A 27,789-nucleotide genomic window follows, 5' to 3' on the forward strand; every position below is an offset into this window, starting at 1 on the left:
ACGTTCGGCGACCTGACGGCGTTCTGCCGTTGCCAAGCAACGGAGAGACGCCGGGCTCGGGGAGGGCGTGGCCAGGCTGAGGGACAGGCGCATGCGCAGGAGGCCCTGCCCGCGAGATGGAATGGCGGCGTGGGAGCCGCGCACCTGAAAGCGGGTGAGGGAGCGCCCGGCCTGAGGCCACGCCCACCGCCGCCAGGGGCGTGGCCTCCGCCAATCAGGAGAATGGAGAGAGTGGGGGAGGGGGCGTGGCTAGATGTGGGGGGCGTGGCTTGCGCGTGGAACAGGCGGGGCTTAGTGGTGAAGAGGTGGAGCTTGGAGGGGTGAGGTGTGCGGGGACGTGGGGAGGGTTATGGGGACGTAGGGGGGTGGTGGGGGCTGTGGGGAGGTTATGGGGACACGGGGAGGGTCATGTGGTCACAGGGTGGGTTATGGAGCCACGGGGAGGATTATGAGTTGGGTGTTGTGGGGATATAGGAAGGGTTATGGGGACACGGGGTGTTGCAGGGATGTAGGTACGTTTTGAGAGCATAGGGAATGGTTATGGGGGCATGGGCATGGGAAGGGTTATGGGAATGTGAGGTTATGGGGAGATTAGGAGGTTATGGGGAGGGAACTGGTGTTTATGGGAGTAAGGTTATAAGGCCTGGGAGGTCATAGGGACATAGAGGAGTTATGAGAACAAGGGGGTGGTTATTGGGATGAGGATGGTTTATGGGAATGGAAAGGGTTATGGGGACGTAGGGAGGGTTATGGGCTTTATTGGGATTGGGGGTGGGCTTTAATGAGATATGGGAATGGGCTGGCTGTGGAGACATGGAGAGGGTTATGGGGTATGGTTATGGGGACATGGGGAATGGAGATGGGGAGTGTTATGGGGAATGGGAAGGAGAACATGGGGGAGGGTTATGGGGACATTAGGAAGGTTATGGGGATGTGAGGTTATGAGGACTCTGGGGGAGGTTATGGGGATGTGAAGTTGTGGGGACATGAGGTTATAGGGATGGGGGGATATGGGGTAGATGGCCATTTGTGGGGATGAAGTTATAGGGACAAGTTATCCCACCTCCTGCAGGATGAAGGAGTGGTGGGTGCAGGTGGGGCTGCTCAGCGTCCCACTCCTGGCCGTGTACCTACACATCCCACCCCCACGGCTCTCCCCAGCGCTGCTCTCCTGGAAGGCCTCTGGAGCTTTCTTCACCTACAAACACCAAAGCATCTTCTACAGAGGTAAGGACACCCCATGGCCACCAGGAAATTGGGCTGCGGGCGATATTTGGGCTAAAATCCTTTTGTTTTGGTGGTGCCACATCTTGAGGTCCTTCCATTCCCTCCACAGATTCCACTGGTGCTGTGGGCAGCTCCGACATTGTCATCCTCCTGCATGGCTTCCCAACCTCCAGCTATGACTGGAGCAAGGTGAGAACATGGGGAAACCCCGCTGGGATTCCTCCCTCCTGGCAAAACTCCTATTTTCCTACATTTTTTTCTTCCTTGCAGATATGGGAAGGACTGACCCAACGCTTCCACCGGGTGATCGCTCTGGATTTTGTAGGGTTCGGGTTCAGCGACAAGCCTGTACGTAAGCCTGGAAAGAGGAGCTATTGGGGGTTTGGGAATTGGTGTTCATTTGGGTTTCACATCCCAATTTCTTCCCCCGTTCTGAAAAAAAGAATGAGACATTCTAATAGCAGAAGGGATAAATAAGGTTGATAGCGGAGATGGGCTCAGTCAATGCGCCACCTTCTCTTGGGTGTGATGTCCTCTAGGGCAGATGGAGAATGATTATGGGGACATCTCCATCAGGCTCTTTATTTTGAAGTGTCTGTGGGTTCACATGCTCTCACGCTGATTCTGCTTTCCTTGGCAGAGGCCCCACCACTACTCCATCTTTGAGCAAGCCAGCATCGTCGAGCGGCTGGTCCGTCACCTCGGCCTCCACCACCAGAGGATAAACCTCCTGTCCCACGATTACGGGGATACGGTTGCACAGGAGCTGCTCCACAGGTTGCTGGGCTGGCTGCTCCACGTTGATAGAATCAAATGGTTGTTTTGGAAGGGACCTTAGAGGCCGTAGAGTCGTTGGAGGTTGGGTTGGAAGGGATGTTAGACATCGTAGAATCGTGGGAGGTTGGGTTGCAGAGGATGTTAGAGGTCGTAGAATTGTGGGATGTTGGGTTGGAAAGGATGTTAGAGATCGTAGAATCGTGGGATGTTGGGTTGGAAAGGATGTTAGAGATCATGGAATCATGAGATGTTGGGTTGGAAAGGATGTTAGAGATCATGGAATCGTGGGATGTTGGGTTGGAAAGGATGTTAGAGATCATGGAATCGTGGGATGTTGGGTTGGAAGGGCTTTCTTAGAGATGCCCCCCCAGCTTGCAGAGGGTGTTTCTCCATCTCCCCTTCTGTTCCCAGGTATGAGCACAATAAAACTGGCAGCATCCTGATCAACAGCCTCTGCTTGTCCAACGGAGGTGAGGTTTGCCCAGCACATCGGGATGTGTGGTAGGGTCAGATTTTAGAGGTCCTTCAGCTCAGGTTTTTACTAAGATTGCTGAAAGACTGGGGAATGCAGAACAAAACAATTATTACAGCATTACACCTCTGTTCTCTGTGATCCTTCCAGGAATTTTCCCCGAAACGTACTACCCCAGATTCATACAGAAGGTGAGCCTGTGGGAAAAGCACACCAGAATCACCCATCTGTGCCCTGCACTGGTGCCACCTGCTTTTTCTTTCTGCCCCAGGTTCTCAAGGATGGGGGCTTGCTGTCCCCCATCATCACGAGGCTGATGAACTTCTTCTTCTTCTCCAGAGGGTGAGTTGGGCTCTGCGATGGTGGGTTCCATCCATGGGTGGGGGATGTGGAGAAGGGTATTTGGTAAAGAAATATAAATCCCAGGCAGAGGTTTGCTCCTGAATTTGTATAATCAAACCGAGGTTGGAAAAGTGGTTTATTTTGCTGGAATCCTTCTCTCCTATGAGGATGGAATTGCAATAAAACCTCTAAACCACCCTTTATGGGGTATAGGATCAGGTATTTTCACCAGATGTTGCTCATTTCTTTGATTTCCAAAATGCCTTCGGGCCGAATGCGAAGCGTGTTTGGGGGATGAGTCGTAGGGTTTGCTGGCACCCACGTGCTTCACAGCTCCTCTTCAATATCTTTATTGATGACCTCGATGAGGGCATCGAGTGCACCCTCAGTAAATTCGCAGATGACACCAAATTGGCTGGAAGTGTGGATCTGCCTGGGGGTAGCGAGGCCCTACAGAGGGATCTGGACAGGCTGGAGAGCTGGGCTGGAGCCAATGGGATGAGTTTCAACAAGGCCAAATGCCGGGTCCTGCACTTCGGCCACAACAACCCCAGGCGACGCTACAGGCTTGGGGCGGTGTGGCTGGAGGACTGCGTAGAGGAAATGGACCTGGGGGTATTGATTGATGCTCGGCTGAACATGAGCCGACAGTGTGCCCAGGTGGACAAGAAGGCCAATGGCATCCTGGCTTGCATCAGAAACAGTGTTGCAAGCAGGAGCAGAGAGGTGATTGTTCCCCTGTATTCAGCACTCGTGAGGCCGCACCTCGAGTGCTGTGTCCAGTTTTGGGCCCCTCACTGCAAGAAAGATATTGAGGCCCTGGAACGTGTTCAAAGGAGGGCAACAAAGCTGGTGAGGGGTCTGGAACACAGGCCATATGAAGAGAGGCTGAAGGAGCTGGGAATGTTCAGCCTGGAGAAGAGGAGGCTCAGGGGGGGATCTCATTGCTCTCTATAACTTCCTGAAGGGAGGTTGTGGTGAGCTGGGGGTCGGCCTCTTCTCTCGTGTCATCAGTGATAGGAGCAGAGGGAATGGCTTCAAGCTACGGCAGGGGAGATTCAGGCTGGACATGAGGAAGTATTACTGTTCAGAAAGGGTGGTCAGGCACTGGAATGGATGCCCAGGGAGGTGGTGGAGTCACTGAGCCTGGGGGTGTTCAAGGAAAGGCTGGATGTTGTGTTGAGGGACGTGGTTTAGTGGGAGCTATTGGTGATAGGTGAACGGTTGGATTGGATGATCTTTGAGGTCTTTTCCAACCTTGGTGATTCTCTGATTCTATAACGGGGGAGCGCTGACCCTTTTTGTGCCCTGGGTTCTTTTCAGGCTTGGCGCAGTCTTTGGGCCGTACACACAGCCCTCACAGGCAGAGTACTGGGACATGTGGACGGCGGTGAGGACCAACGACGGCAATCTCGTCGTGGACAGGTAGGCCGCTGGGATTTCTGCGGGAGCTCTTGAGTTTGACGCTTTTGAAGGTTGCCAGCGCTCAGCCAGGCGTCAGGATGCAGGATCCTCAGTCTCCAGCTGCTTCTGTTGGGCTTTGGGATCACTGTTGTCCCCAGAAAAGATGCGGGGTGTGATCTGAACACATCAGCTGTGTAACAATGGGCTTCTCTTCAGTATTTTGCAGTACATAAACCAGAGGAAGAAGCACAGAGACCGCTGGGTCGGGGCTTTGATGTCCACCTCTGTCCCACGTAAGTAGGAACTTTCTTTCTTTTCCCCATTTGGCTCCCATCCCTGGAGGCACTGGAGCGTGGTGCTGGCTTCCCTCCATTCATCAGGGAGCTTCTTGCAATGCTGATGAGGATAACAAGGCTCAAGTTGGATCTGTGCAGGTTCACCTCCTTGGCTTGGTTAAGGATGTCCATGGATACAGAAGTTCAATTTGTGCTTCTTTCTTGCAGTGCATTTAATTTACGGGCCCCTGGACCCTGTGAATCCACACCCAGAGTTTCTCCAGCTTTACAAGTAAGACACAGAGCAGCAGTATGCAGCTGGGGTTTCGTTATATGGGGGGTTTTGTCTCGGATCCCTTTCCATAGGTTGGTTTTCCTTTTCACCTCCAATCTACACAGTCAGGCTGGACAGTAGTTTGGAAATTGTTTCCCAGTTTTAGGCATCAAAGTCACAATTCTTAGTCACAGCTATCGTGCATGTGATGATAAATCTTAACTGTTTGATGTGGTTAATTCCAGAAAATAGAACAGGGGTCACCTGCAGCTCTTGGAGGGTTTCTGATGCCAAAATCCAAGTTATGGAGAGAATCCCAACTGTGAAAGAAGGCATTCATCAGCTGGTGGCTTTCTGTGCCTGCTGCAGTTCCTGTGCTTAAGTCTTGCTCCATTCATTTCCAACAGAAAAATGCTTCCCATGTCCACAGTGTCGGTGCTGGATGACCACATCAGCCACTACCCCCAGCTGGAGGATCCAACAGGCTTCCTGAATGCATATTTGAACTTCATCAACTCCTTCTGAGCTGCTGCAGCTCTGTTCTCTCTGTTTACAGCTCAAGAGACCTTGAGCTTTATCTCCAGATATAAGACTTTGAATCTGTAAACCCTCAAAGTATAGACAGTATAGATGCTGTACTTGCAACTGTCAAGGGGCATCTAAGCACCCTAATTTTGGCTTTGGTAATCTCTTCTTACATGGAAGTCAGCACAAGGTCCCTCCTTCCCCCTTTATTTCCAGGACTTTTCACAGCTTGAAGCCCAGGAGAAAGCTGCAGTGGTGTTTGGTACAATCTGATAAGGTTCAGAGACTTGATATTCCACAGTGCAAAAGGAACATGCCATTCAAAGGTGAAGTTTAATCTCTATATACATCGGGTTTTTTGGTCTCTATTTGACACAAATTGTTTTAAAAATTGTACATTTATGGGCTAGCAGAGTCTGCAAGGTTTTGTTGTTTTTTAACTACTTGAATTTAACAGCACCCCTTTAGGAATAAGGGGCTTCTGCTAAGTAAACAGCCCCTATGGGCTCATTTTTTGAACTGAAGGCTTGGAAGCAGACGGAATTAGAAGAAGAATTTTCTATTTTATTGAACAGTCATTCATAGGAATTCTACCATTTGGACCAGCGTTTATTTTCTGTTAATAAAAATCAGTTTTGACAAAATTCCAGTTCCATTTTTCTTACCACCTACCATCTTTTATTTTCCCTGCTCTACTGCCAGCGGCCAGAGACAATAAGTTAGAGAGGAATGAGCGAGTGATGCTGAGGGAAAGGACAAGGGAAAGGCTCAGTACCAGCCAGCCACTACTGTAACATCATACAAAATATTTACCAAATGGAGGAGTAAAAACAACATGCAGAAGGACAGACAGGCAGCTTGATCTGGTGTACATCCAGCTGCTGTTTGCAAAGCTCCCACCGCAGCTGAAGCGCTGTAACGCTCAGCCTACAGAAGCCAGGATGACATCTACAGGCATTTCTTCCTTGCTTCTGACTGTCACCTGCATGGTCACGCCATCTCCCAGCGCAAGCCTGGACCTTACCAGCACATCACAACCACCTCTGTATACACCTGAAGACCAAAAACAACAAGACACGTTGAGCTTGTGGCCATTTGCACTGAGACTGGGGATTAAGCCGAAACTTCTAATTCCTTCAGCTCTTGAGGCCAAGACTGAAGGTAATAACAGACATCCAGACTCAGCATGAGTTGCTGGGAGGCCAGGCAGAGTTACATGGACAAAAACCAGGAAGGGAATAGCTAAAGCTCACTTCCAGTTGGCAAAGGCAACACTGCCTGTGTACTTTGTACTCCAGATTCTGCCATGAAGGCAAAATCCACTGTCTCAACTTCCAGGAGCTGCCCAGAAGCATAAGCCTGAACCACAGTCACCAAATAAATGTGACACAACAGGCCATTTTAGGATGAGGCTTTTTCAGGAACTCGAAAACAAAACAGTCCTAGAAACCTACTTTTGGCAAGGAATTTAGTTAGGTGTTTCTGGAAGTTCTTCTTCAAAGGATTCACTGCTGTTCCCACATGCAGAATACCTTCATGCTGAGACACAAGGCCTAACCTGAGTACACCCACAGTGGCAGGCTGCAAAATGAGCACCAGCTGCATGCAAAACTCACAGCTCTCCACAGAGAGGAACAAGAGCAGAATCTCCTTGCCTATTTCCCATCATTTAGTAAAAAAATCTGAGAAACATGGATGAAAACAGTGTGAATACGTACCAGCTAAGTAGAGCGTGTGAGAATTTTTGTTCTCTGGCACTTTATCTGATCGCTCACAGGGCTGCATGCCCAAGAACTTGATGATGTTGTTGACAGCTTCTGCATTCAGAAATTGAAAAAGAACGTTATCTCCAGTTCAGTGCCAAGCTTTCTGTGAGAACTGACTTGTGATGTCCTTCCTGCTGTCTTTAACAGCCTAAAAAGGCACTGCCAAGCTTCCACTCACGACAGTCCCAGCACTGCAACACAAAGCTTTGTTGCTGGGACGTGATATGACACTGGAAGGCACCAAATCCTCCTCCTCCCACACTAACTACCTTCTTAGAATGGAAGATTTACCAGGATTACTACTGCATGGGTCAGTGATAAATGAGGACAAATCATCTTACCGTCGAGGGTTTTGACTGAACCCAGTGCAAAGGTTTCTTCTTTCTCAAAGTCGTCTCCCACTTCTTCCCACGCAGCTGCAAAGTTGGGCTTCAAAACCTTCTGAATATGGTCAGACACCGTCACCTCCAAATCTTCCAACTGACAGAAAGAAAAAAGCAAGGGAGATTTTCAGCTGCCACTTACAAGAAGGATGCAACTCTTAGAAAGAAAAACAAAGGCAGAGCAGCACTTTGATGAGACAACCCTGGTGTGACTGGCTTCAATTTCAGAAGAAATGCATAAAAATACACTAAAAAAAGCAGAGAAGAAAAAAAAAATCAGTATTTGTGGTGGCCACCTGTAAAGCTTAGAAGAAAAACATACAGAAAAGAAACAGTGGCACCAAAGGAGAGCAGAAAATGGGGCAGTTGCTTTTTGAGTCAGAGTTACTGCTTCCTTCACACCTGCTACCACAAATCCTGTTTTCACAGGGCACTAAAAACAAACTGACTTTTGGCAGAAGTGTGGTTTTGGGTAAGGATCTAAGCAGTCATGAGCTATGAGATTTTGGAAATAGTGTTTCAGGTACACCCTGTGTTCTCCTTGATGGGCTTCAGATCTGAAAGAAAACTGTTGGTGCAATGGCCATGTACTCAGAAGTAATGACAAGAAGACAGAACTCACCACGTACTCATCATCATAGCCATCTTCATCTGGGACTCCTGTGTTTGGGTCACAGTCCCGGACAGTAAACTTCATTGTGCAACTGAAAGTACAAGCAACTGGGGAGGAAAGGAAAAGTCCCCATACAGGTTAGTGGTGCAGTTTCTTCTGTTTGAGCCCTTGCTTCCCAAAAAGGAGTTTGGAGGAAAATACATCAGCTTTTCCCCAAAAGACAGAGACGTGGCAGTGGCCAAAACGCTTTCCATCTTAAAAAATTTCCCCTAGACTCCAAGATGAAGATCAAAGGAAGATCTCAGAGGGGGAGCATTCCACAGTGTGACAAGCACAACTCCACCAACTTGCAGCCTGGTCTGCATCAGCCACCAGGACAAACCCTGCAAGGGTTCCTGACCAGTGGATTATGATCCAAAAAACAGAGTTTAGGGATTCAAACTAGCTCTGATCTTCTCTGGTTTAGAGTGCTAACCAAGACATCCACTGATAAGCTGAGTCACGTTAAATCAACTTCAAATCCAACTGAACTTACTTGAAGTGTGAACAGATTAGGAGAAAGAAATAAAGGTGTAATCTACCCATTGATTTTCCTCCATTAGCATTTTTGTTTTGCTGATTCTATTCCCCAACACTACCCCAGCATCCGTGCTTTCATTGACTCAAGGTAATAAATTCAGCTTCCCATACCATCTGCATTCTGTTCCTCATTACCATCTCATTTTTAATCATCCAATATGAATGATGAAAAAAAAGAATCACGTGTGCTATTTTGCACAAACAGACCCTACACAAAAACCAGCATGTATGGCAGATGAGAAAAGCAGCACTGGAATCTCAGTATGGGCTCAAATCCCATAGCCTGAACAGTTCAACAGCTGATTGATACCTGCAGTGGGGTCATCCTGGGGCATCTGGACGAGGGTGTAACACATGCCTGGCTGGTTGTAAGCCAGGCTGGGTGCTGGGATGCAGCAGATCACATCATAAGCATCCGATGGCTCCATCTGCACAGTGACTCTTTCTAACAGCTGATCATTTAACGTGTTTGTGCAATCAAACTGCAGAAGTATAGAATGAAAAGGTCTCAAGTGCAGAAGCAGCATTTCTAATCAGCAGTTTCCCCCAAATTAGCTACAGTGCTCTGGCAGCAGTGCTTATTTTCCCTTAGAATCATAGGAAGGCCATCAAGATCCAACCCCCCCCCACCACAGGGAGGGACACCAACCTCCAGATGTGGTACCCTTACCTGGAAAACGATGTGATTTGTGAACACATGTTTGATACAACGAACAAAGTACTCTGTTTCTGCTTCTGTGAGCTGCACTGGTTCTGAAGACTTGAATAACGGCCCCAAGCTCTTGAACTCTGGAATGGCTGCCAGTTGCTCTGCACAGAGAGGAAAAGGAAACAGACACTCAGTGACAGGCTTGTTCATTCCTCCCACCTGACCTGTAGCAATCCTCCCACTACTTCAAGCATGAATCCTCTCACATACCTTGGAAAATATCCTGACGTGAAGGAGCAACTTTTTCAGGTTTGCTGGTCACTAGGGAAATCTCTGTGAGAAGAAAAGACAAGAAAAGTGCTGTCAGCTCCACTGTGCACTTCTAAATGCCTTTGTGTCTCTGCTAAAAACTCATCAGCCTGTAGCATTTCAAACCTTCTGCTCGTTATCACTGCCACTTCGTTACATGTGCATTTAAAAGTCTCTTCTGCTGGGCAATATTGGATTGCATGGAAAGGAGAGATTTGATAAAGAAAGTGCACTGTAATCTAGAACAGCCAGCAAAAAGCTCACTACACTGACTGCATGACTGCTCCAGTTTCAGTATGCAGCACAACCACAGCTGTGATACATGAGCACAGCAGTACTGGAGACAAGCTGTCATTTCTCAGAAGTCATTAACTTCCTTACTCTGCTTACGTGAGAACATTCAACCCAGGGAATTTGAAATCCCATATCTAAAAGATAAGAAAAGTAGAAAGGGGAAAAAAAGTAATCCCACAACATTTTCTAGAAAGGTTTTGCAAGGTCAAGATGGAAGATCAAAGGAAGCCAGTGAAGTGATTTGGTTCAGCCTTCAGCTGAGTCACAGTCTTGGCCTCATCCTCCCAGGACAGCAAGCAGTTCACAGACACCAAGTGTCATTATGGCAACCTGAATGCTTACAGTCTTGCCTAGAACCTGATTATAGAAAGCCTGAGCATTATTACCTGCTTTCTGTTCAAAGATGGGTGCAGTGGCCAGCGGAACTGTTTTCATATCAAAAGGTTTGTCAGAAGGCTCCAGTGTATATTGGTGCAAGGCTTTCTCCATTCCAGGAACAGAGACAGTCAGCCCTGTGACACAGAACAGCAGACAGAAGGTTTGACAGGTGGAACTGTCAAAAACCTACAGGCACTATGATACAGGGTTGACAAATGAACACAGCCAGTTCTGTATTGTCCACTGCACTAGAAGCAACAAGGCATCAGTGCCTGAAAAAACTTACCAGTGTTTCAGCCACATCCTTCTTGAGATCAAGTCAAATTATTCCAAAAGTTCTTCTCTGTAGCCTGTCCATTGGATCAGACTGCAGAGAAAAACTCTATGGAATCTAGAGCTCACAGCTAGATAGACTTGGGCTAACAAACAGCTGGTAAAAGTACTTCCACTTCTTAATAAACACACACACACTTGCATACATGCACACACATGAAGTACATCAAGATCCTGTGCAGAATAAAAAAGCTGCTCTGAAGATGACAGAGAAATTTGCCTTTCCAAAGGGTACTGGAGTCTAAACAGATCACTTGAGAGAAGTCATGTTGCAATAGTCTTAAACCTTAAACACTTCACTTGCATGACCTTTTAGCCACAGGACCATAAAACATTTTTATAACCAACTGTCACAGCAAGATATTTCAACCTCTTTTTTTTTTCATGGAGAAAACAGAACAAAGGTTAAGAAACTTGGTCCAAGCAGAGGAAGCAATGATGAAAACACCCATCCAGCTTTCCTGCTGTTTATCTAGACAGCCTTTCCCATATTATGCTAAATATGCCATTCTCAGTTGTCATAAACATTGCCTAGCAAAGTGACAGTGCTGGAAGTTAGGCTCCTTCTGGTTATTCTGACCCAAGTTACAAAAGATGTTTTGTAGTCTTCTTGCAGCAGCAGTTAAATAACAGCTCAGCCTTCACAGGGTGCACAGAATCCTCCCTATCACTCACCATTAAAAATATAGGCAGCATTCAGGGCTATCTGCCTCTGCTGAAGAACATTCAAGTAGAACGTTGCTCTGTCCCGAACCTCATCATCGCTGTCCATCATACACCTGTTGTGGAGAACAGCAGGGCAGCAGTCAGCTCTCAGGAAGGTACAGACCATACATGAAGGCAAGAGATGCAGATGTGTGAAACTGGAACAGCTGAGATCACTACTCAGCCACACACAAGTTACTCTTTCTAAGTAGCACAAAAACCTGCCTTCTTACTGCAGATGAATGCAGAAGTATGCATGCTTGCTGAGGCACTGTAGACTTACTGCCCTCTAAGGAACATTCTCACATCAGATTGTCAGATGATTGATGACTAACCACACCTTGCACTGACACCTTCAGCACTCCTGGGCTCCTTGCAGACATAAAGAGACACCCTCTGCTCAGCAGAGCCTCCACATTTGGAGTTCTGGTTTGGTCTAACTTGCTTCTTCATGGAAACAGACTGCCCAGTGTCACCATGTCTCAGCACATACACAGCACTCATACCCACCCACCTCTGCAAAAGCACCAAGATGCTTGGAAGAAGATTCTCATTTTGGGCACCAAATTTTGCTAATGCACTTACAGCAGCTAGAAGAGAAAAAAGGGACGTGTCAGTGGTGCTAAAGCTATCTGCAAACGTTTTCACAGCATGATTCAGTACTGTGTGCACTGTTCTCCTGCAGTCACAATTGCTAAGGTTGTCGCTTTCATACCACGAACCCTTTAGTGATATATGATATAAACTACACCAGTATTTTCAGAAAGAAATAGTTAAGTGTTAGGGATTACAGACCAAGGTCACCTTAACAACCCTGCAACCCTTTTTCCAAGAGAATTCTCTACTAGATGACCTCATTCCAGGTAGCTTAAAGTCCTTTTCACAAGCGATGCACAGGAGTTACTTCTTAATACCTCTGGAATAACCATTGCCTCCCACACCCATTTTCAGCCTTGAGATTTCAAACAGAACTGAGACACGAATCCATGGAGCTTTGGAGGAGAACTTACCAGCCCTCACAGCCTCGTTCTCCAGCACCACCCTGTTGAATATAAAACGGATGTACTTGGATGGGGATGGAGTCCTGGGCCCCTCTTTTCCCAGCAGGTGCAAGATCTTTGTGGCAAGGACAGTGTGCTCACAGTCTTCAATGAACTCACAGAGGTGAGCCAAGCCAGATTCCTTACTCTCAGGATTCTCCTCAATGATGCTAATTATACAGTCCACAATGGCTCGCTTGTACTCAAAGCCTCCCTGGGAAGAGAAAAACAAGAACACTCACCAGGCAGGCAGAGCTCAGACCACAGAGCTGCACAGCTCCCCTCAAGCTTCGATTACTTCTTCCCATGAAGGAAAAATAACACATTTATACTAACAGAAGAGAGCAGGAAGGCTGGATAATCTAATAGGGTCTTCTCATGGGTCAATATAGGCACAGAATCTTAGAATTTCTTCAGATCTTTTTTTTTTTCATGTACCAGCTCTAATTCACAAGCATCTTTTAGACAGGTTTGACCCACAAAATAAACAGGGTTTTGGTGATCACTCAGGCCATTGCTATGCAGCCAGTGATGTAAAACAAGAGACCCTTCCCACCACCAGAGCTACCTGCCAAGAACTACACCAAGGAAGTTTCAAACATACATCATCCCTGAGCATGTTGGAGAGGAAAGTCATCATGACGCTGTGTTTCCGAGGGTATTTCTGGCACAGAGCACTGATAGCCTGCACTACCACCACCTGCAGAACAACACAGATGCGTGTTAGTTACACATTTATCCTTCTGTGAAGGCACAGGCTTCTCACCATCTCAAACTTTCACCTTGACAGATTACATTCTTGTACAAGAAGGATGACATCTGGCTGTGGACTCACAGCAGGAATGCATTAACAACTCCACGTCAACATGCTGCAAGACTTGGCTCTGCTAGGGAGGCTGTATTCTGGAATGAATTCAAAGGCCCATTCCTCCCTCTGCCCTCTAATGACCCTAATCTAATTCTAACTTGACAGGTCATATTTTGTCCCTAGAGCTCTTTGCAGTTTCAAACTTACTTCTTTTGCTTATTAAAAGCAGTAAGTTTTGATAAGACCTCTGCACACTGATATCAGCTTTCCATACTCATGTTGAATTCCTCAAGGCAACTCTGCAGTGTGAGGGGGAAATGTAAGATGAACAACCCCTAGCCAAGTCATTACCTGATTTTACAGTGACTTTACAGACTGAAGCAATACAGACTCAAGTACAACAGTTAAAATCCCTCTCCAAATTGGCAAGCAGAAGACAGTAGAGAATTTTCTAGGAAAATGCACAGGAGACAGTTATCTACCAAATGATGTTTCACCTTTTTTGGAGTGGTGAGAGGAAATGAAACGGTGTATTTCACAGAATCATAGAATCACAGAATGGCCTGAGCTGAAAGGACCACAAAGATCATCCAGTTTCAACCCCCCTGCTGTGTGCAGGGTCACCAACCACCACACCAGGCTGCCCAGAGCCACATCCAGCCTGGCCCTGAATGCCTCCAGGGATCCAGGGGCATCCACAGCCTTCTTGGGCAACCTGTTCCAGTGCCTCACCACCCTCTGAGTGAAAAACTTCCTCCTAATATCCAATCTAAATCACCCCTGTCTCAGTTTAAAACCGTTCCCCCTTGTCCTATCACTATCCATCCTCAAAAACAGCCATTCCCTGTCCTGTTTAAGTGCTCCTTTCAAGTACTGGAAGGCCACAATGAGGTCTCCCCACAGTCTTCTTTTCTTATTTTGACACACCTTCTGAATCTAAAGCTGCCTTTACTCTATCAGACTTACTAATAAATCACTGGAGGGTTTAACAAACAGGAAAAGCTTAATAAAAACAAGAATGGGAGAAAAACCTGCAGCTGGAAAGAGCAGAGGCCTCCAATGCCACACCTTAAACTCATCTGATATTTCTGACACGAAGGAAGAGATCTGTTTCATGAGCCTGTCCACGCTGCTCTCACTCCCTGTCTTCAGCAGGGTGGTGATGGCGAGGGTAGCGATGCTGCGGTTGGAGTCGGTGATGAGGTTTTCCAGGTCCAGGTTGCAGGCAGTGACTGCAGATGGATGCTTCATGGCCACCTGCAAAGGAAACCGTTTCAAAGCTGTAAGGGTTTGGCAGCCACACAGGATCACTCAGGTTGAGAAAAAGACCTTAAAGATCATCGAATCCAACCACCTAACCATACTACCCTAACTCTACAGCATGGCTTGACCCAAGTCTTGCTCTGCTACTGCTGTAGCTTTGGAATCAGAATGTTATTTCCTGCACACATTCTATTTATACCTTTTACAGAATTAAATATTCAAGGCTCTGCTTCTTACATAGTTGAAGAGCTCACAAGTTATCCAGCTACAGCCTTGTGGTCCAGAAATGAGCAAATACAGCTTGAATGCAGAAAAGACTTCTGTCACACCAGAATATCTGGCATGGAAAAGACAATCCTCCAACAAGGAGTATTTCTGAATACAGTAATCACATGAATAGTTGCTCTGTTTTAGGCAACACAACATCAGGCACCAAAGTCTGGCTTTCTCTGATGCTCTTGTGCTTGTTTAGAAGATCTTGAAGCACTCACTTTATTAAGGGTCCGTACGGCTGCGTATCTCAAGACAGGTTTGGGAGAACTACAGAAAAGCTGGAGCACTGAAAATAAAGAATCAAGAGAAGAAACTCATGACAAAACGCTACAGAGGAGAGATGTCAAAGAAAACCTGGCTCTAGGCACCTTATGAGAGCTCTCATGCCCACAACAGATGTGGAAAAGGAAGTTGCCCTGTATCACCCCTCTGATATTGAGAGGTGCAAACAATACAGTCAGAAGTCACTGCTGCAGAAAATTAAATGTAGTCTCTTTCTAAAAATGGGAGAGGGAAGTCTCACGTATTCCCATCCAACTGCAGATGGCATGCTGAGCATTCATGCAGTTCTATCTGTCATTTATCACTAGTTTCAAAAGCAGATTAAACACGGCCGTCAGTTTTACACCTTACAACAATAACAAGCTGTTTTCTAGTAGTAAGTGTCACATCTGTGCTATCAAGTCCTCTACCTTTTCCCTCCCACCTCCTCTTTCTGTTGATAGCACCTCTGCTGCCCCCTCTCTACAGCTCTGAAGGAAATGGGGAAGAAGGAATCAAACCACTTCCCATCCAGAAGGCCCTGAACTCAAGGACAATCAGAGCATTTACATTTTGACTCCAGTGCTTCAGTTAAGCTGTACTCGTCTCTCCAATGTGTTTTTCCACCCTTTCTAACAACTAAGAAAGATGGTAAAAAGGACTCTTGAACCAACCTGAAACAGCAGGTGCCAGCTCTCTTGCTGTGCAGTTTGGCAAATGGATGATTGCAGAAGCAGCTTCATAAATAACCATTTCGTGCTTGTTCCGCAGGCAGCTCTCAATGAAGTCAAACAGTGGACTTTCATGCCTACAGACAGAAGAAATTTCACACTGTGATGCTGAACTACACACAAATCCCAACGTGGTGTTGTTGAGAACATGACAGAAAGCACAGTTAGCACATGGTTCTCTTGTTTCTTGCACTGTTGCGTTGCTCAACTCATTCTTGAACAACAAAACTCCAATCCCCTACTATTCCATTCATCTTAAGCTCATCTATAAGCCACAACTCCTGTGTTCCAGAAATACTTTGTTAATTATGCATTACACATCACTAACAAAAACGTTCACCAGTCAAAGAATTGCATCAGGAGATGAATTTCTCGTAGATCTCTGCTAGTATGAGATCAGATTAGGATAGAGGCTTCTGTCTGTATGGCTGTAATACAGGTAGATACTGTGTTTGAACTGCACCTAACTAGAAAAGCTCAACAGCCTCCTCCCCTCCCGAGATGGCTCAGCAGTTTTAATCCCACTGCCAACTGAATTCTGTTGGTATGGTGCCAAACCCAAACCGAAAATACCCAAACCTCACCACACAACTACCACACAAACCTCCAGGCATCAGCTCTGCCTACTTCTACCTCAAAGCACAATTAATTTGGTAATTCACATGCTGCTTCTTTCTTACCCTTCTTCAGATTCCTTCAAGAGTTTGCTTGCAATCCGGATCAGCATGCAGTAAGCAAACTGGGATTTCAGGCCAGACTTGGTGAACTTATTCAGCATCTTGGAAACTGCGAGACGGTCGTTTTTTCTGAGGTGGTAGAGCAGCCCCAAGGCATGGTACTAAGAAACCAAAACCAGGCACAAGAACACATGAAGGCATTCAATACACACTGCAGTTGGAAAAAGGCAGGTTGTTAGCCCTCTTCTGTGTCTTACAATTGCAGTTTCCCAGCGTTAGTTCCTTCTAATCTCAAATGATCTGAGTTTCCTGACGAGCAGCAAAGATATGCAGTATTTCTTTTTCCTGCCTTCCCATTGAGAAAGCCTACAAAGAGCTCTTCAGTTACTTTCTTCCCTTTTCTCCCCATTAAATGTCAGAACTCTTCAGCTTACTTAACTGTGATGCACACTAAAGCTTGCTTTTATAGAGCATGCTTAACTTCCAAGATACCCCTTGAAATCACAGCTGACTAGAAAATCCTTGACATGTTGAAAGTCCAAACCATAAGAAGCACAAACTGTAAAGTACAAAAGTCCAAACTGAAGAAAAGGAATACTTCCAGTTGCTTGCCAAGGTTCTTTTGCCATAGGACTAGCTTACACAAAGCTTAACCAAGCTGCTGACCGAGCACCAACAAAGCTGGTGTTGTACATTTGGTGCTCATTCTGTCTCATAACACTGAACATATGGAATGAACAGTAGCATTCCAGCCACCAGAAGACTTGTGGGGAAAAGGCAGAGGATTGCAATAAAGCACCATCTCTTAATTAATAAACATGCAGTGGGGTTGTGGGAAAACTTGTGATTTTTGAAGCTGTGGAATCATTTCCTTCAAGTCAAAATTACCATTAAAAATAATAATAATAATAATAAAAAGTAATTGATGTTAATGTTTTTTTCCCAAGGTTGTTTGAAGAACTTACAGAACAGCACTGACACATACCTGCACCATGATGTTGTCACTGGAAGCTGCCTCCTGAGCTTCGTTGATCCATCGTTTGACTACATCATAACTGATCTTCATCATATGCTGCAAGAAGCCACAAACTGAGACTGCAAACAAGCTAATATCAGAAGCACTGTGAAGTATATGGTTGCTTTGATCCATCAGTGAGGCCAGCCTCTTTACCCAATGCCCTTATAAACCACTGCTTCTCTTGCACCTCAGTCTCAGCCTTTCACTTGTTCTTTCCCCCTTTAATACAAACATTAAACAAGCAAGATATTTTCCTGCCTTTGCTCTTAAACAATGGAGAGAGAAAACACAGTGAAAGTCTTCAGCTGTCCCTTCTACTACGTACCAACAAAAATAATCTTGTATGGCAGTCTATTCAGGGCAGCAATTCCACTGATTTCTTATCTGCATAGCACAGAGCAAGCTGCTTTTACTTTCTGTTTCAGAACTCAAATGCTCCTTCAGAACCAACATCGCCCATTCCTTCCCAGCACAGAACAGGTTGCTCTTATTCACTCACCAAGCTGTTAAGCATTTTCATGGCCATCAGTGCACTTCACTTTTGAAAACCAAGACAAGCCCCTCACTGGTTAAATTAATGTTCCATACTAACTACATGCTGAACAATTTGCACTTCAGCTGTTACAAACAAGGTACTTGAAAAGGGAGAGAATATTAAAGAAGGAGATGGAGAAGAGAGACTGAGACCCAGGAAATTCCACTGCTACACAAATAGCAGACTACTTCTCCTAGAAACACAGATTGTCCTCCTAGAATGCACAGATGTACAATGATCTGCTGCTTTACTTACTAAGGAAGACACCAGTGCAGAACTAGACACGCTGGGGACTTTGTCCACAATGGCTTGCTTCATGTACCTCTCAATAGCTTGTAACATTGTACCCTGTGAAAAAGGAGGGGGAGAAAAGTATTGATACTCAAACACTAGAGGCAGAACATAAGGGCAGTTTTAAGATAAAAACATACGCAGAACATATCCAAAAAATGGATATAATCCACTTCATCTGATTCTAAAAACACTTATTTCTGCAAGTGCCAGCTCCTGAAGGTTCAGTGACACAATCCAAGTCCACAGCAAAGTAATCTTAGACCAAAAACCATACCTCCAAAGCTCCTGCCTTTTAACTGCATGGTTTTAGTGCTATAGCTCCACAGAATTATCACATCACTAACACAGAATCATAGAATGGCCTGGGTTGAAAAGGACCACAGTGATCATGGAGTTCATGAAGGAATTGAGTGCATCCTCAGTAGGTTTGCAGATGACACCAAGTTGGGAGGTAGCATCGATCTGCCTGAGGGTAGGGAGCCCCTTCAGGGGGATCTAGATCAGCTGATCACTGGGCTGAGGTGAGTGGGATGAGGTCCTGCACTTTGGCCACAGTAGATGGGCCTGTATGTCTTTTCCAACCTTGTGATTCTACAATTCTATGATTCAACCCTTCTGCTGTGTGCAGGGTCACCAACCACCACACCAGGCTGCCCAGAGCCACATCCAGCCTGGCCTTGAATGCCTCCAGGGATCCAGGGGCATCCACAACCTCCTTGGGCAGCCAGTTCCAATGTGTCACCACCCTCTGAGTGAAAAACTTCTCCTAATATCCAGCCTAAACCTCACCTGTCTCAGTTTAAGACCATTCCCCCTTGTCCAGTAGATGGCTTCAGAGCAGTGGCAGCTCCACTTCTATCCTAAGTATGCACCCTGCTACAGAACAGACACTTGATTTTAAATACACTTGTCATCTCTGAAACAAAAGTGTTGTGATTTGTACTTACATCAGTGATCCTGCAGAGAGCTCTGATGGCTGGGCCTCGATATAAGTCTTCCTTCCCTGTCATGTCTTTGGTCAAGCTGAAATAACCAAAGAGAGCCTGTTAACACTCCCTGAGCATCTCAATGCCTCACTTTGTTTGTGACATTCAGCTCCTCTCATTTAATTACTGTTCAAGCAGTTACCACGTAACTGCAAGGATCCAGAATGGCTTGAAACAACATCTTAAGAATTAGCTATTTGAAAATCAGTAACATTAGAAGTCTGTAGAAATACATAACATTATATAATACACCATTAAATTGCTTTGCCATGGACCTGGCTTATTTAGCTCCTACACTCAGCAGGATTAAAGAAAAACCCAGCAGTTAAAACAAACACGTTTCAATGCAGCTACTTGCTTCAGAGCTCTGATTCTGTGTTTCCTGAAGTTGTACTACCTGCTTGTGACAATGATGACGTCCTCAGAAATATTGGCCATCTCTTTGATAGTAAGGTAGCACATTCTTCTAAGGGTTTGCTGTGAAAGAACATTGCAGGAAATCATTAAACTCAAAAGCAGTAACAAATGAACACCTAGAAGTTTCAAAAATAAACAAGACACAGAACTCTTCCCCCTATGTCTGTATGAAAGTAAAACCATGTTTGGTAAGCAGACAACAGTCTTCTTGCTTTCAGACAAATCAGAAAACAAATAAGAGAGATAAGGGAGATGTCACTGAATTGTAGAATGGCCTGGGTTGAAAAGGACCACAAAGATCATCCAGTTTCAACCCCCTGCTGTGTGCAGGGTCACCAACCACCACACCAGGCTGCACAGAGCCATATCCAACCTGGCCTTGAATGCCTCCAGGGATCCAGGGGCATCCACAACCTCCTTGGGCAACCTGCTCCAGTGCCTCACCACCCTCTGAGTGAAAAACTTCCTCCTAATATCCAATCTAAATCTCCCCTGTCTCAGTTTAAAACCGTTCCCCCTTGTCCTATCACTATCCATCCTCAAAAACAGCCATTCCCTGTCCTGTTTAAGTGCTCCTTTCAAGTACTGGAAGGCCACGATGAGGTCTTCCCACAGCCTTCTCTTCTCCAAGCTAAACAAGGCCAGTTTCCTCAACCTTTCCTCATAGGAGAAGTGCTCCAGCCTTCTGATCTTTTTAGTGGCCCTCCTCTGGACCCACTCCAAGAGCTCCACATCCTTCCTGTACTGGGGGCCCCAGGCCTGGATGCAGTGCTGCAGATGGGGCCTCACAAGAGCTGAGTAGAGGGGTACAATCACCTCCCCTCTCCCTGCTGGTCACTCCTTTTTTAATGCAGCCCAGAACACAGTTGGCCTTCTGGGCTGCAAGCACACACTGCTGGTTCATGTCCAGCTTCTCATCCACCAAGACCCCCAAGTCCTTCCCCTCAGGGCTGCTCTTGAGGAGATCTTCCCCAAGTTTGTATAAATACCTGGGATAACAGATGATAAATTGAACACTAGCCAATTGTGTGTGCTTACAGCATAGAAAGCCAACACTATCCTGGACTGCATCAGAGGAGAGGTGGCCAGCAGGGCAAGGGACATAATCATCCCACTCTGCTTTGCCCCTGTGAGCCCCATATGGAGCACTGCATCTGGGGTTTCCAACACAGGAGGAGGGTCCAGAGGAGGGCCACAAAGACAATCAGAGGGCTGGAGCACCTCTCCTATAAAGACAGTCTCAAACACCCAAGCTTGTTCAGTCTCTAGAAGAAAAGGCTGCAGGAAGATCTAATAATGGCCTTCCAGTATTTAAAGGGAGATGACAAACAGAAAGGAAAGAAACTTTCTAGACAGTTGAGAGTGACAGGACAAGGGGGAATGGTTTTAAACTGAAGGAGGAAAGATTTAGATTAGATGTCAGGGGGGAAATTTTTCACTGAGAAAGTGGTGTGATGCTGGAACAGGCTGCCCAGAGAGGCTGTGGGTGCTCTGCTCCTGAAAGTGTTCAAGAAAAGGCTGGATGGAGGGCCCTGGGCAATCTGATCTAGCACTCAATCTAGGACTTGGCAACCTTGCCTGTGGCAGATGAGTTTGAAGCTTGATGATCTCTGTGGTCCCTTCCAGACCATTCTATGATTCTACTGCAAACTGATTCACAAATAGAGCAGGCCAGGCCATTCAAGTGAATAGAAGTATCTGATTCACAAACAAGTTGTTAATATTATTCAGAGAACTAAGCAGGTGTGGATTATTCACAAGCACAGGAACCATCCACAGAATTCTACTGATTTGTATACCAAGCTTTCAGTGATTGTTCATATTTTTCACAAGAGGAATTCAGCTCAGGAAAAAAAATATAAATAAACCACCAAAACCAACCTGCAGAAGTAACTGCATGTTATTATTCAGTCATTTGTTTCCAAATGGGGAATTGCCTCCAGCAAGTGGTTTGCTCACTGAACTTGCTCACTGAAGTGCTTGCCTCGCTCTCTTCCCAAAGCCTGGAACTGTTTTGTAATTACTGTGAATCCAGCCAAAACCAAGGAGACAGAAATCATTAACCACTGGGTACTTACATCATTAGACTGAAACAATCTGGTCATTGCAAAAAAGGCTTCTGTAGCTTCAGTGGTTCCAAAATGTTCACCCTGAAAATAGCACATAAGATGAGAGAGAACTGGAATTATCCACTAGCCTCCACTTGTAAACCTCTATTTAGAATCCCCACTCACACAGCAAGAATCTTCTCTTTGAAGACTTTTTCTTCTTGGGAATGACAGTCCTACCCTTGCCTTGTGTTTCCCAGGGAACACACACCAAGGTCACCACAGTTACACACTTGGTCTCAATCAAAGTGCCATCCAAAATGATGGAACAGTTTGTCAAGTAGCCTCTGTTCCCTCTTCTGAGGTCACTGTGTCAGCTATTGCTTTGGTTTTGTTAAGAAGGATGTACTCAGAGATGACTTGTGCCAATCAGCACTGAACAGCACAGAGCCATCCCAGCTGATGGTAACTATGTTAGAAACTGCCCTGACTCAGGTAGGTGCATGCAGGAATCCTGATTCCACAGTAACCTACAGTAAATCTTCCTTCCTTACCACGCTTCCAACTTCTTCACAAACAAAAAGAACCTTTCACTCCCTCACCCTCTGCCTTCTGTTCTCATTTCACCTCTGTTTCAGTCAGGTGAATATATATGACTTCATTACATGACGCCTCAGTGAACATGGGCAGTTAACAGCTCTCACTTGGCGCTCAGAAAAAGACTGAAGAGCTTTAGGGACACAGGCATATCTCACCTTAGAGGGAAAGTCAGAAAGGAGAACATAATGCTACACCATTAGCTCCCTGTTTGTGGCGTAGTTGTGCTGAATCTGACTGCAGGAGGTACAAAACCTCTTCCAAAATGAAAGTGATCACAAATTCACCTCGTGAACGTGCAATCTGGGTGATAAGACACAACGACAGTTACCTGGTTCAGCAAGTAAAGGATCTTGGTAAGTATGTGCAGGCATCTTCGTGGATTTATAGGAGTCTCATTAAAGATCCGTGCCTGCAAACTCAGCACAAATACTTCTTACAACATAACCCAACAATAATAATTTCTCCTTGAAAGCAGTTTGTTCTCAACCTCAGCAGCTCATAAGTTTTTTCATTCTAAAATGCATCCCAAGGAACATCCTCTTGGCATTCAGTTCAAGCTGGATAGGCAGCAAACTGAACTGGACACAGTGATTCAGTTTACTGTTTGGTACTGGCAATATAATTTAAAATAGAAGTATAACCTGGAATATCTCAACTCTGCTCCTTTCATAGCATCTGCTGCCCAATGATTCAGCACAGAACAGAAAAACTGAGGCTCCTTTTTGCAGCTGTTTGCCACCCCCCAAAAATTCCTTGTTTATTTAACCACGCTTTCACCTCACCACTTGGTGGTACACAAAGCTGCAGGAAGCTTTTTAATACATGAAAGCAGGCAGGTCAGTTCTTCAGAAAGATCAAACTGCCACGCATAGAACCATCGCTGAGTAACACTGTGTGCACTTTCACACCCACCCAGTGTGATTTTAAATTAGCTATCCACATTTAATTGTTCACATCTCCTGCTAGCTGTGCTGTAACTCCTCCTCAAGCTGCTAATGCTTCAAAACCATTCATACCTCCTGAAGCACAGCACTCTTCTCCAAATTCTGGAAAGGATTGGAACCACTACCTGAGGAAGAAGAGAGACCTCATGGTTAAGAAAATACATTCATCAAAACAGAGAACATAATTAAGTTGTATATGTAAGGGGTGATCATCTTGCAACACAGCTGGAAAATGAGCAACAAGAAAATGACTTACTGATGAAGCTGCCTTAATGCTCCCCTTTATATACCAAAAAAAAAGCCAAAGCAACCAAAATCTGCAAGAGGGCTTCAAAAACATTTCAGAAGGGGAAACAGGGTGTTAATTTTGCTCACATTTATTTCTTTTTAGAAGAGGAAAGAGAGGATGGAAGATTTATATGGCTCCTTCTACCCTGGGTCTTTCTATGAGCTCTAATCCATCTCTTGTCCTGTTACAGAGGAACATTTCAACTCTTTTGCCCTATTTTGGAACCAGCTACATCAATCACTATCCATCTCATATATTAAATATCAGATATATAAGCTACATATTAGATATCTAATAAACTGAGTTTGAGTCTCAGAGAAAGCAGAGAAGCCTTTGGTTTCAGGGAATATAAGGAAGGTAAAATACTGTTCTTCTCTAAGATTTCTGAGGAGTGCTAAACATTTAACTTCTTTGAGATGACATTTCTCTGCTGGCAGCATAGAGAGAAACCTTCTAATTCACATTGCTGGTGAAAATACCTCTCAGAATCACTGATATGGACACATAAATCCCTCCAAACCCTACTTCTGAGCCCTTCCCTCCAACAGTAATGTTTCATTTTCCATTCACTCATCCTTCAGTTCTCGCACTGCAAGCAGAATGAAAGAAAACTCAATCCAATCAGTCCCATCTTGGGAATCACAGAATGGCTTGGGTTGGAAAGGACCTCAAAGATCATCCAGCTCCAAACCTCTGCCACAGGCAGGGTTGCCAGCCACTAAATCAGACAGCAAATCAAGCTGCCCATGTCCACATCCAACCTGGCCTTGAACACCTTCAGGGATGGGGCACCCATAGCTTCTCTGGGCAACCTGTGCAAGCACCTCATCACTCTCAGTGAAAAATTTCCCTTGACATCCAAACTAAATCATAGAATAGAATCTCCAAAGTTGGAAAACATTCACAGCATCACCCAGTCCAACCATCCACCTATCACCAATAGCTCTCGCTACACCATATCCCTCAACACAACATCCAAATGTTCCTTGAACACCCCCAGGCTCGGTGACTCCACCACCTCCCTGGGCAGCTCACTGCACTGCCTGACCACTCTTTCAGAGTAGTATTTCCTCATGTCCAGCCTGAATCTCCCCTGCCGTAGCTTGAAGCCATTCCCTCTGCTCCTATCACTAATGACACAAGAGAAGAGGCCAACCTCCAGCTCACTACAACCTCCCTTCAGGAAGTTATAGAGAGCAATAAGGTCTCCCCTGAGCCTCCTCTTCTCCAGGCTGAACATTCCCAGCTCCTTCAGCTGCCCCTCATAAGGCCTGTGCTCCAGACCCCTCACCAGCTTTGTTGCCCTTCTTTGAACCCCCTCCAGGGCCTCAATGTCTTTCTTGCAGGTGCAGCCTCACCAGTGCTGAGTACAGGGGAACAATCACTTCCCTGATCTTGCTGGCAACACAATCTCCCCTTTTAAGTCTAGAAACTGTTACCCTTTGTCCTATCACTATCCACATACATCAAATGTTGATTTCTCTCCTGCCTATGAATTCCCTTTAAGCACCAGAAGGCCACAAGATTTCCCTAGAGCATTCCATTCTTTAAGCTGAAAAAGCCCTGCTGCCTCAGCCTATCTCTATAGGAGAGGAGCTCCAGCCCTCTGAGCATCTTCACGGCCATCCATTGGACCCACTTGAAAAGGCCCACATCCTCATGCTTAGGCCCATACATGGACACAGGACTCCAGGTGGGACCTCACGAGGTCAGAGCATAGGAGAACAGTCCCGTCCCTGCCCTGCTGTCTCCCTCTCCATTGACACAGCCCAGGATACTTTTGGCCGCCTGGGCTTTCAGTGCAAGACCTTAACAGTGCACAGACTCAACACAGTGACCACGTGCAACTTGAACTGGGGGTTAGAAGACCTCAATAGAGAATGGGTCCGGTGCAACCTAAACTTAATTTCCAGACGACTTCGTGGAGTGAAAACATTCAGCCTACAGCCCCATTCACCACACTTGCACTCAGCGTGGGCGCTCCCAATGCTGTCCAAACCACAAAGTCTCCGTGTGAGGAAGGCCGGTGTCCCAACACCGCTCTTCAAGAGCGATGAAACCGAGCCCCGTTCCTCAGAGGCCGTTACCCGCTCACCTCACCACCGTTTCAGGCCACACACGCCCTGCCCTCCTAATATTCGCTCCCCGCAGGGAAACGCCGCCCAGCCCTGATCCCGCTGCCTCCTCCTCCTCCTTCCCCCTCCCTGCCGTCAGCAACGGACCGGACTCCTCGTCCTTTTTGTCAAACTTCTTGATCATGTCGCCAGCACTCGCCCTCCTCCCTTCGAGCTGCGGTTCCTACCGGAAGGCGCAGCGGTTCCCACCGGAAGACCCGCCTCCTCGCCTGACAGCATGCCGTCTGATTGGTCACAGAGCTGTCACTCAAGCTTCTACCCTCAGTTGGCCTTCCTTCTCTCTGAGCCACGTCCCCCCGCCCGCAGCTGATTGGACGGGGCTGAGGAGGGCGGGAAGTTGGCCTTAAAGGGACCGCTCCGTCATTTTGTGTGGGGGTGTTTGATCTTCTCGACTGACAGAAAAATAAATAATCTGAACCCCGTAATAAACAATAAACGCACATTTTAATCACCAGGTGCCCTCAGAAAGGGTTATTGTAACCGAACTACAAGATCCAGCACTTGATCTTGTTGAACTTCATCCCATTGACCTCAGCCCATCAATCCAATATGTCCCAGTCCCTATGAAGGACCTTCCTACCCTCAGGAGATCAACACTTCCCCCCGACTTGGTGTTGTCTGCAAACTTACTGAGGGGTGTACTCGATTCCATCATTCAGATCATCAATAAAGATATTAAATAGAATGGACCCCAGTACTGACTTCTGGGGAGCACCACCCCAACAGATGGGTGGGGAAAAGGAAGGGGAAGGGGAAAAGAAAGGGAAGATCAGGAGAAAGGAAAGGAGAAAGAGAAATAAGAGGAGAAAGGAAAGGAAAAAGGAGAAAGGGGAGGAGAAAGAGAAATAGGAGGAAAGGAGAAAGGAGAAAGGGAGGAGAAAGGGAAGAGAAAAGGAGAAAGGGAAGGAGAAAAGAAGGGAAAGGAGAAAGGGAAGAGAAAAGGAGAAGGGAAAGGAGAAAGGAAAAGAAAACGGAAAGAAAGGAAAGGAGGAAGGAAAGGAGAAAGAAAGGAGAAAAAGAAATAGGAGGAGAAAGGAAAGGAAAAAGGAGAAAGGGAAGGAGAAAGAGAAATAGGAGGAAAGGAGAAATGAAACGAGAAAAGGAGAAAGGGAAGGAGAAAAGAAGGGAAAGGAGAAAGGGAAGGAGAAAAGGAGAAGGGAAAGGAGAAAGGAAAAGAAAACGGAAAGAAAGGAAAGGAGGAAGGAATGGAAGAAGAAAAGGAGGAAGGAAAGGAGAAAGAAAGGAGAAAAAGAAATAGGAGGAGAAAGGAAAGGAAAAAAGAGAAAGGGAAGGAGAAAGAGAAATAGGAGGAAAGGAGAAAGGAGAAAGAGAGGGAGAAAGGAAAGGGAAGAGAAGGAAAAAGGGAAGAGGAAAGGAGGAAGGAAAAGAAAATGGAAAGAAAACAAAGGAGAAAGGAAAGGAAAAAGTAAATTAAAAGAAAATCGGAAGGAAAAGAGAAAGGAAAGTAATACGGTTTCTTAGCCAAACTGAATGTTGGTTCAGTCTCAGCTGTGTTCTTTGGACACACTCTGGGTCTAGTTGCAAAACTGGCTCCTGTTTACTTCAGCTGTTAACTGCCCAAACCACCTGAGTGCTCCCCTCCCTTTATCTGCCCGTTCTCTTGTTTCCTATATTGCTGTAGTAGATTAAAATGGCAAGAGATAAAGGCATTAATGAGCATGATTGCAGGTGCTTTTTGGAGTAGTCAGGTGCCAAATGCTGAAATTGATGAGTGAGCAAACCCTTAGGGCCCTGCTGCTATGCGAGCAGATGGGAGCAGGGGATTTCTGCTGATTCTCAGGTTAATGCTGCTCATGAGCCAAATATTTTCCTTCCAAAGTCGTGTTTCACATTTGCTCATTGAGTGTATTTGCTGAAACACTAAGATCTGAGGCTAGAATTAATCTCCCCCAACCTCAGCTAGATAAAAATTACGTGTCTTGTCTCAGATGGTCATCCAGGTTTCTTCTTTATTGAGTAGAAGGTGAAAGGGGGGGAGGGATGGAGATGTTGCACATGGACCAAGCATCCCATCTGGAGGTACAGACATCCACTGAATGCCTTCCCTCAACCTCTAAACTTCCTTGTTATCTCTGTTTTGCAGTCAAGAAGTGAAGGGATATGATAGCATGATGTGCTACTAGCTGTGACAGAGCTCTGCTGTG

General features: G+C 46.0%; 2 protein-coding genes across 7 annotated transcripts; one reads left to right on the forward strand and one right to left on the reverse strand.

The window, feature by feature from the left end:
• Window positions 1-18: 18 nt before the first annotated feature.
• Window positions 19-5,710, forward strand: MEST (mesoderm specific transcript). Of its 5 annotated transcripts, none has more exons than XM_048956269.1 (12): window positions 19-154; window positions 1,073-1,227; window positions 1,337-1,416; window positions 1,498-1,575; window positions 1,868-2,004; window positions 2,416-2,474; window positions 2,627-2,667; window positions 2,748-2,818; window positions 4,142-4,243; window positions 4,439-4,515; window positions 4,726-4,789; window positions 5,179-5,710. In XM_048956269.1, exons 1-12 carry the CDS (start codon window positions 117-119, stop codon window positions 5,294-5,296), a joined length of 1,020 nt encoding a protein of 339 aa, XP_048812226.1. In that variant the 5' UTR covers window positions 19-116; the 3' UTR covers window positions 5,297-5,710. The 5 variants fall into 5 exon arrangements, with proteins under 5 accessions (XP_048812226.1, XP_048812242.1, XP_048812234.1 ...); XM_048956285.1 differs by lacking the exon at window positions 19-154 and adding an exon at window positions 304-320; XM_048956277.1 differs by lacking the exon at window positions 19-154 and adding an exon at window positions 312-325.
• A 160-nt stretch (window positions 5,711-5,870) lies between these two features.
• Window positions 5,871-25,825, reverse strand: COPG2 (COPI coat complex subunit gamma 2). 2 transcript variants are annotated; one of them, XM_048956226.1, is made up of 24 exons: window positions 25,712-25,825; window positions 23,273-23,325; window positions 22,585-22,665; window positions 21,687-21,758; window positions 19,589-19,668; window positions 19,153-19,228; window positions 18,167-18,259; window positions 17,344-17,430; window positions 16,362-16,519; window positions 15,625-15,758; window positions 14,908-14,975; window positions 14,222-14,410; window positions 12,950-13,045; window positions 12,316-12,559; window positions 11,820-11,895; window positions 11,276-11,379; window positions 10,276-10,401; window positions 9,557-9,619; window positions 9,308-9,447; window positions 8,948-9,119; window positions 8,068-8,165; window positions 7,404-7,542; window positions 7,015-7,113; window positions 5,871-6,349 (listed from the first exon to the last, which is right to left on the reverse strand). In XM_048956226.1, the coding sequence occupies exons 1-24, from the start codon at window positions 25,746-25,748 to the stop codon at window positions 6,219-6,221; spliced, it is 2,616 nt and encodes an 871-aa protein (XP_048812183.1). In that variant the 5' UTR covers window positions 25,749-25,825; the 3' UTR covers window positions 5,871-6,218. The 2 variants fall into 2 exon arrangements, with proteins under 2 accessions (XP_048812183.1, XP_048812193.1); XM_048956236.1 differs by having other exon boundaries at window positions 22,585-22,672; window positions 25,712-25,760.
• Window positions 25,826-27,789: the final 1,964 nt, after the last annotated feature.

This window comes from Lagopus muta, chromosome 1, assembly GCF_023343835.1.
Source record: "Lagopus muta isolate bLagMut1 chromosome 1, bLagMut1 primary, whole genome shotgun sequence".
Classification (NCBI taxonomy): domain Eukaryota; kingdom Metazoa; phylum Chordata; class Aves; order Galliformes; family Phasianidae; genus Lagopus; species Lagopus muta.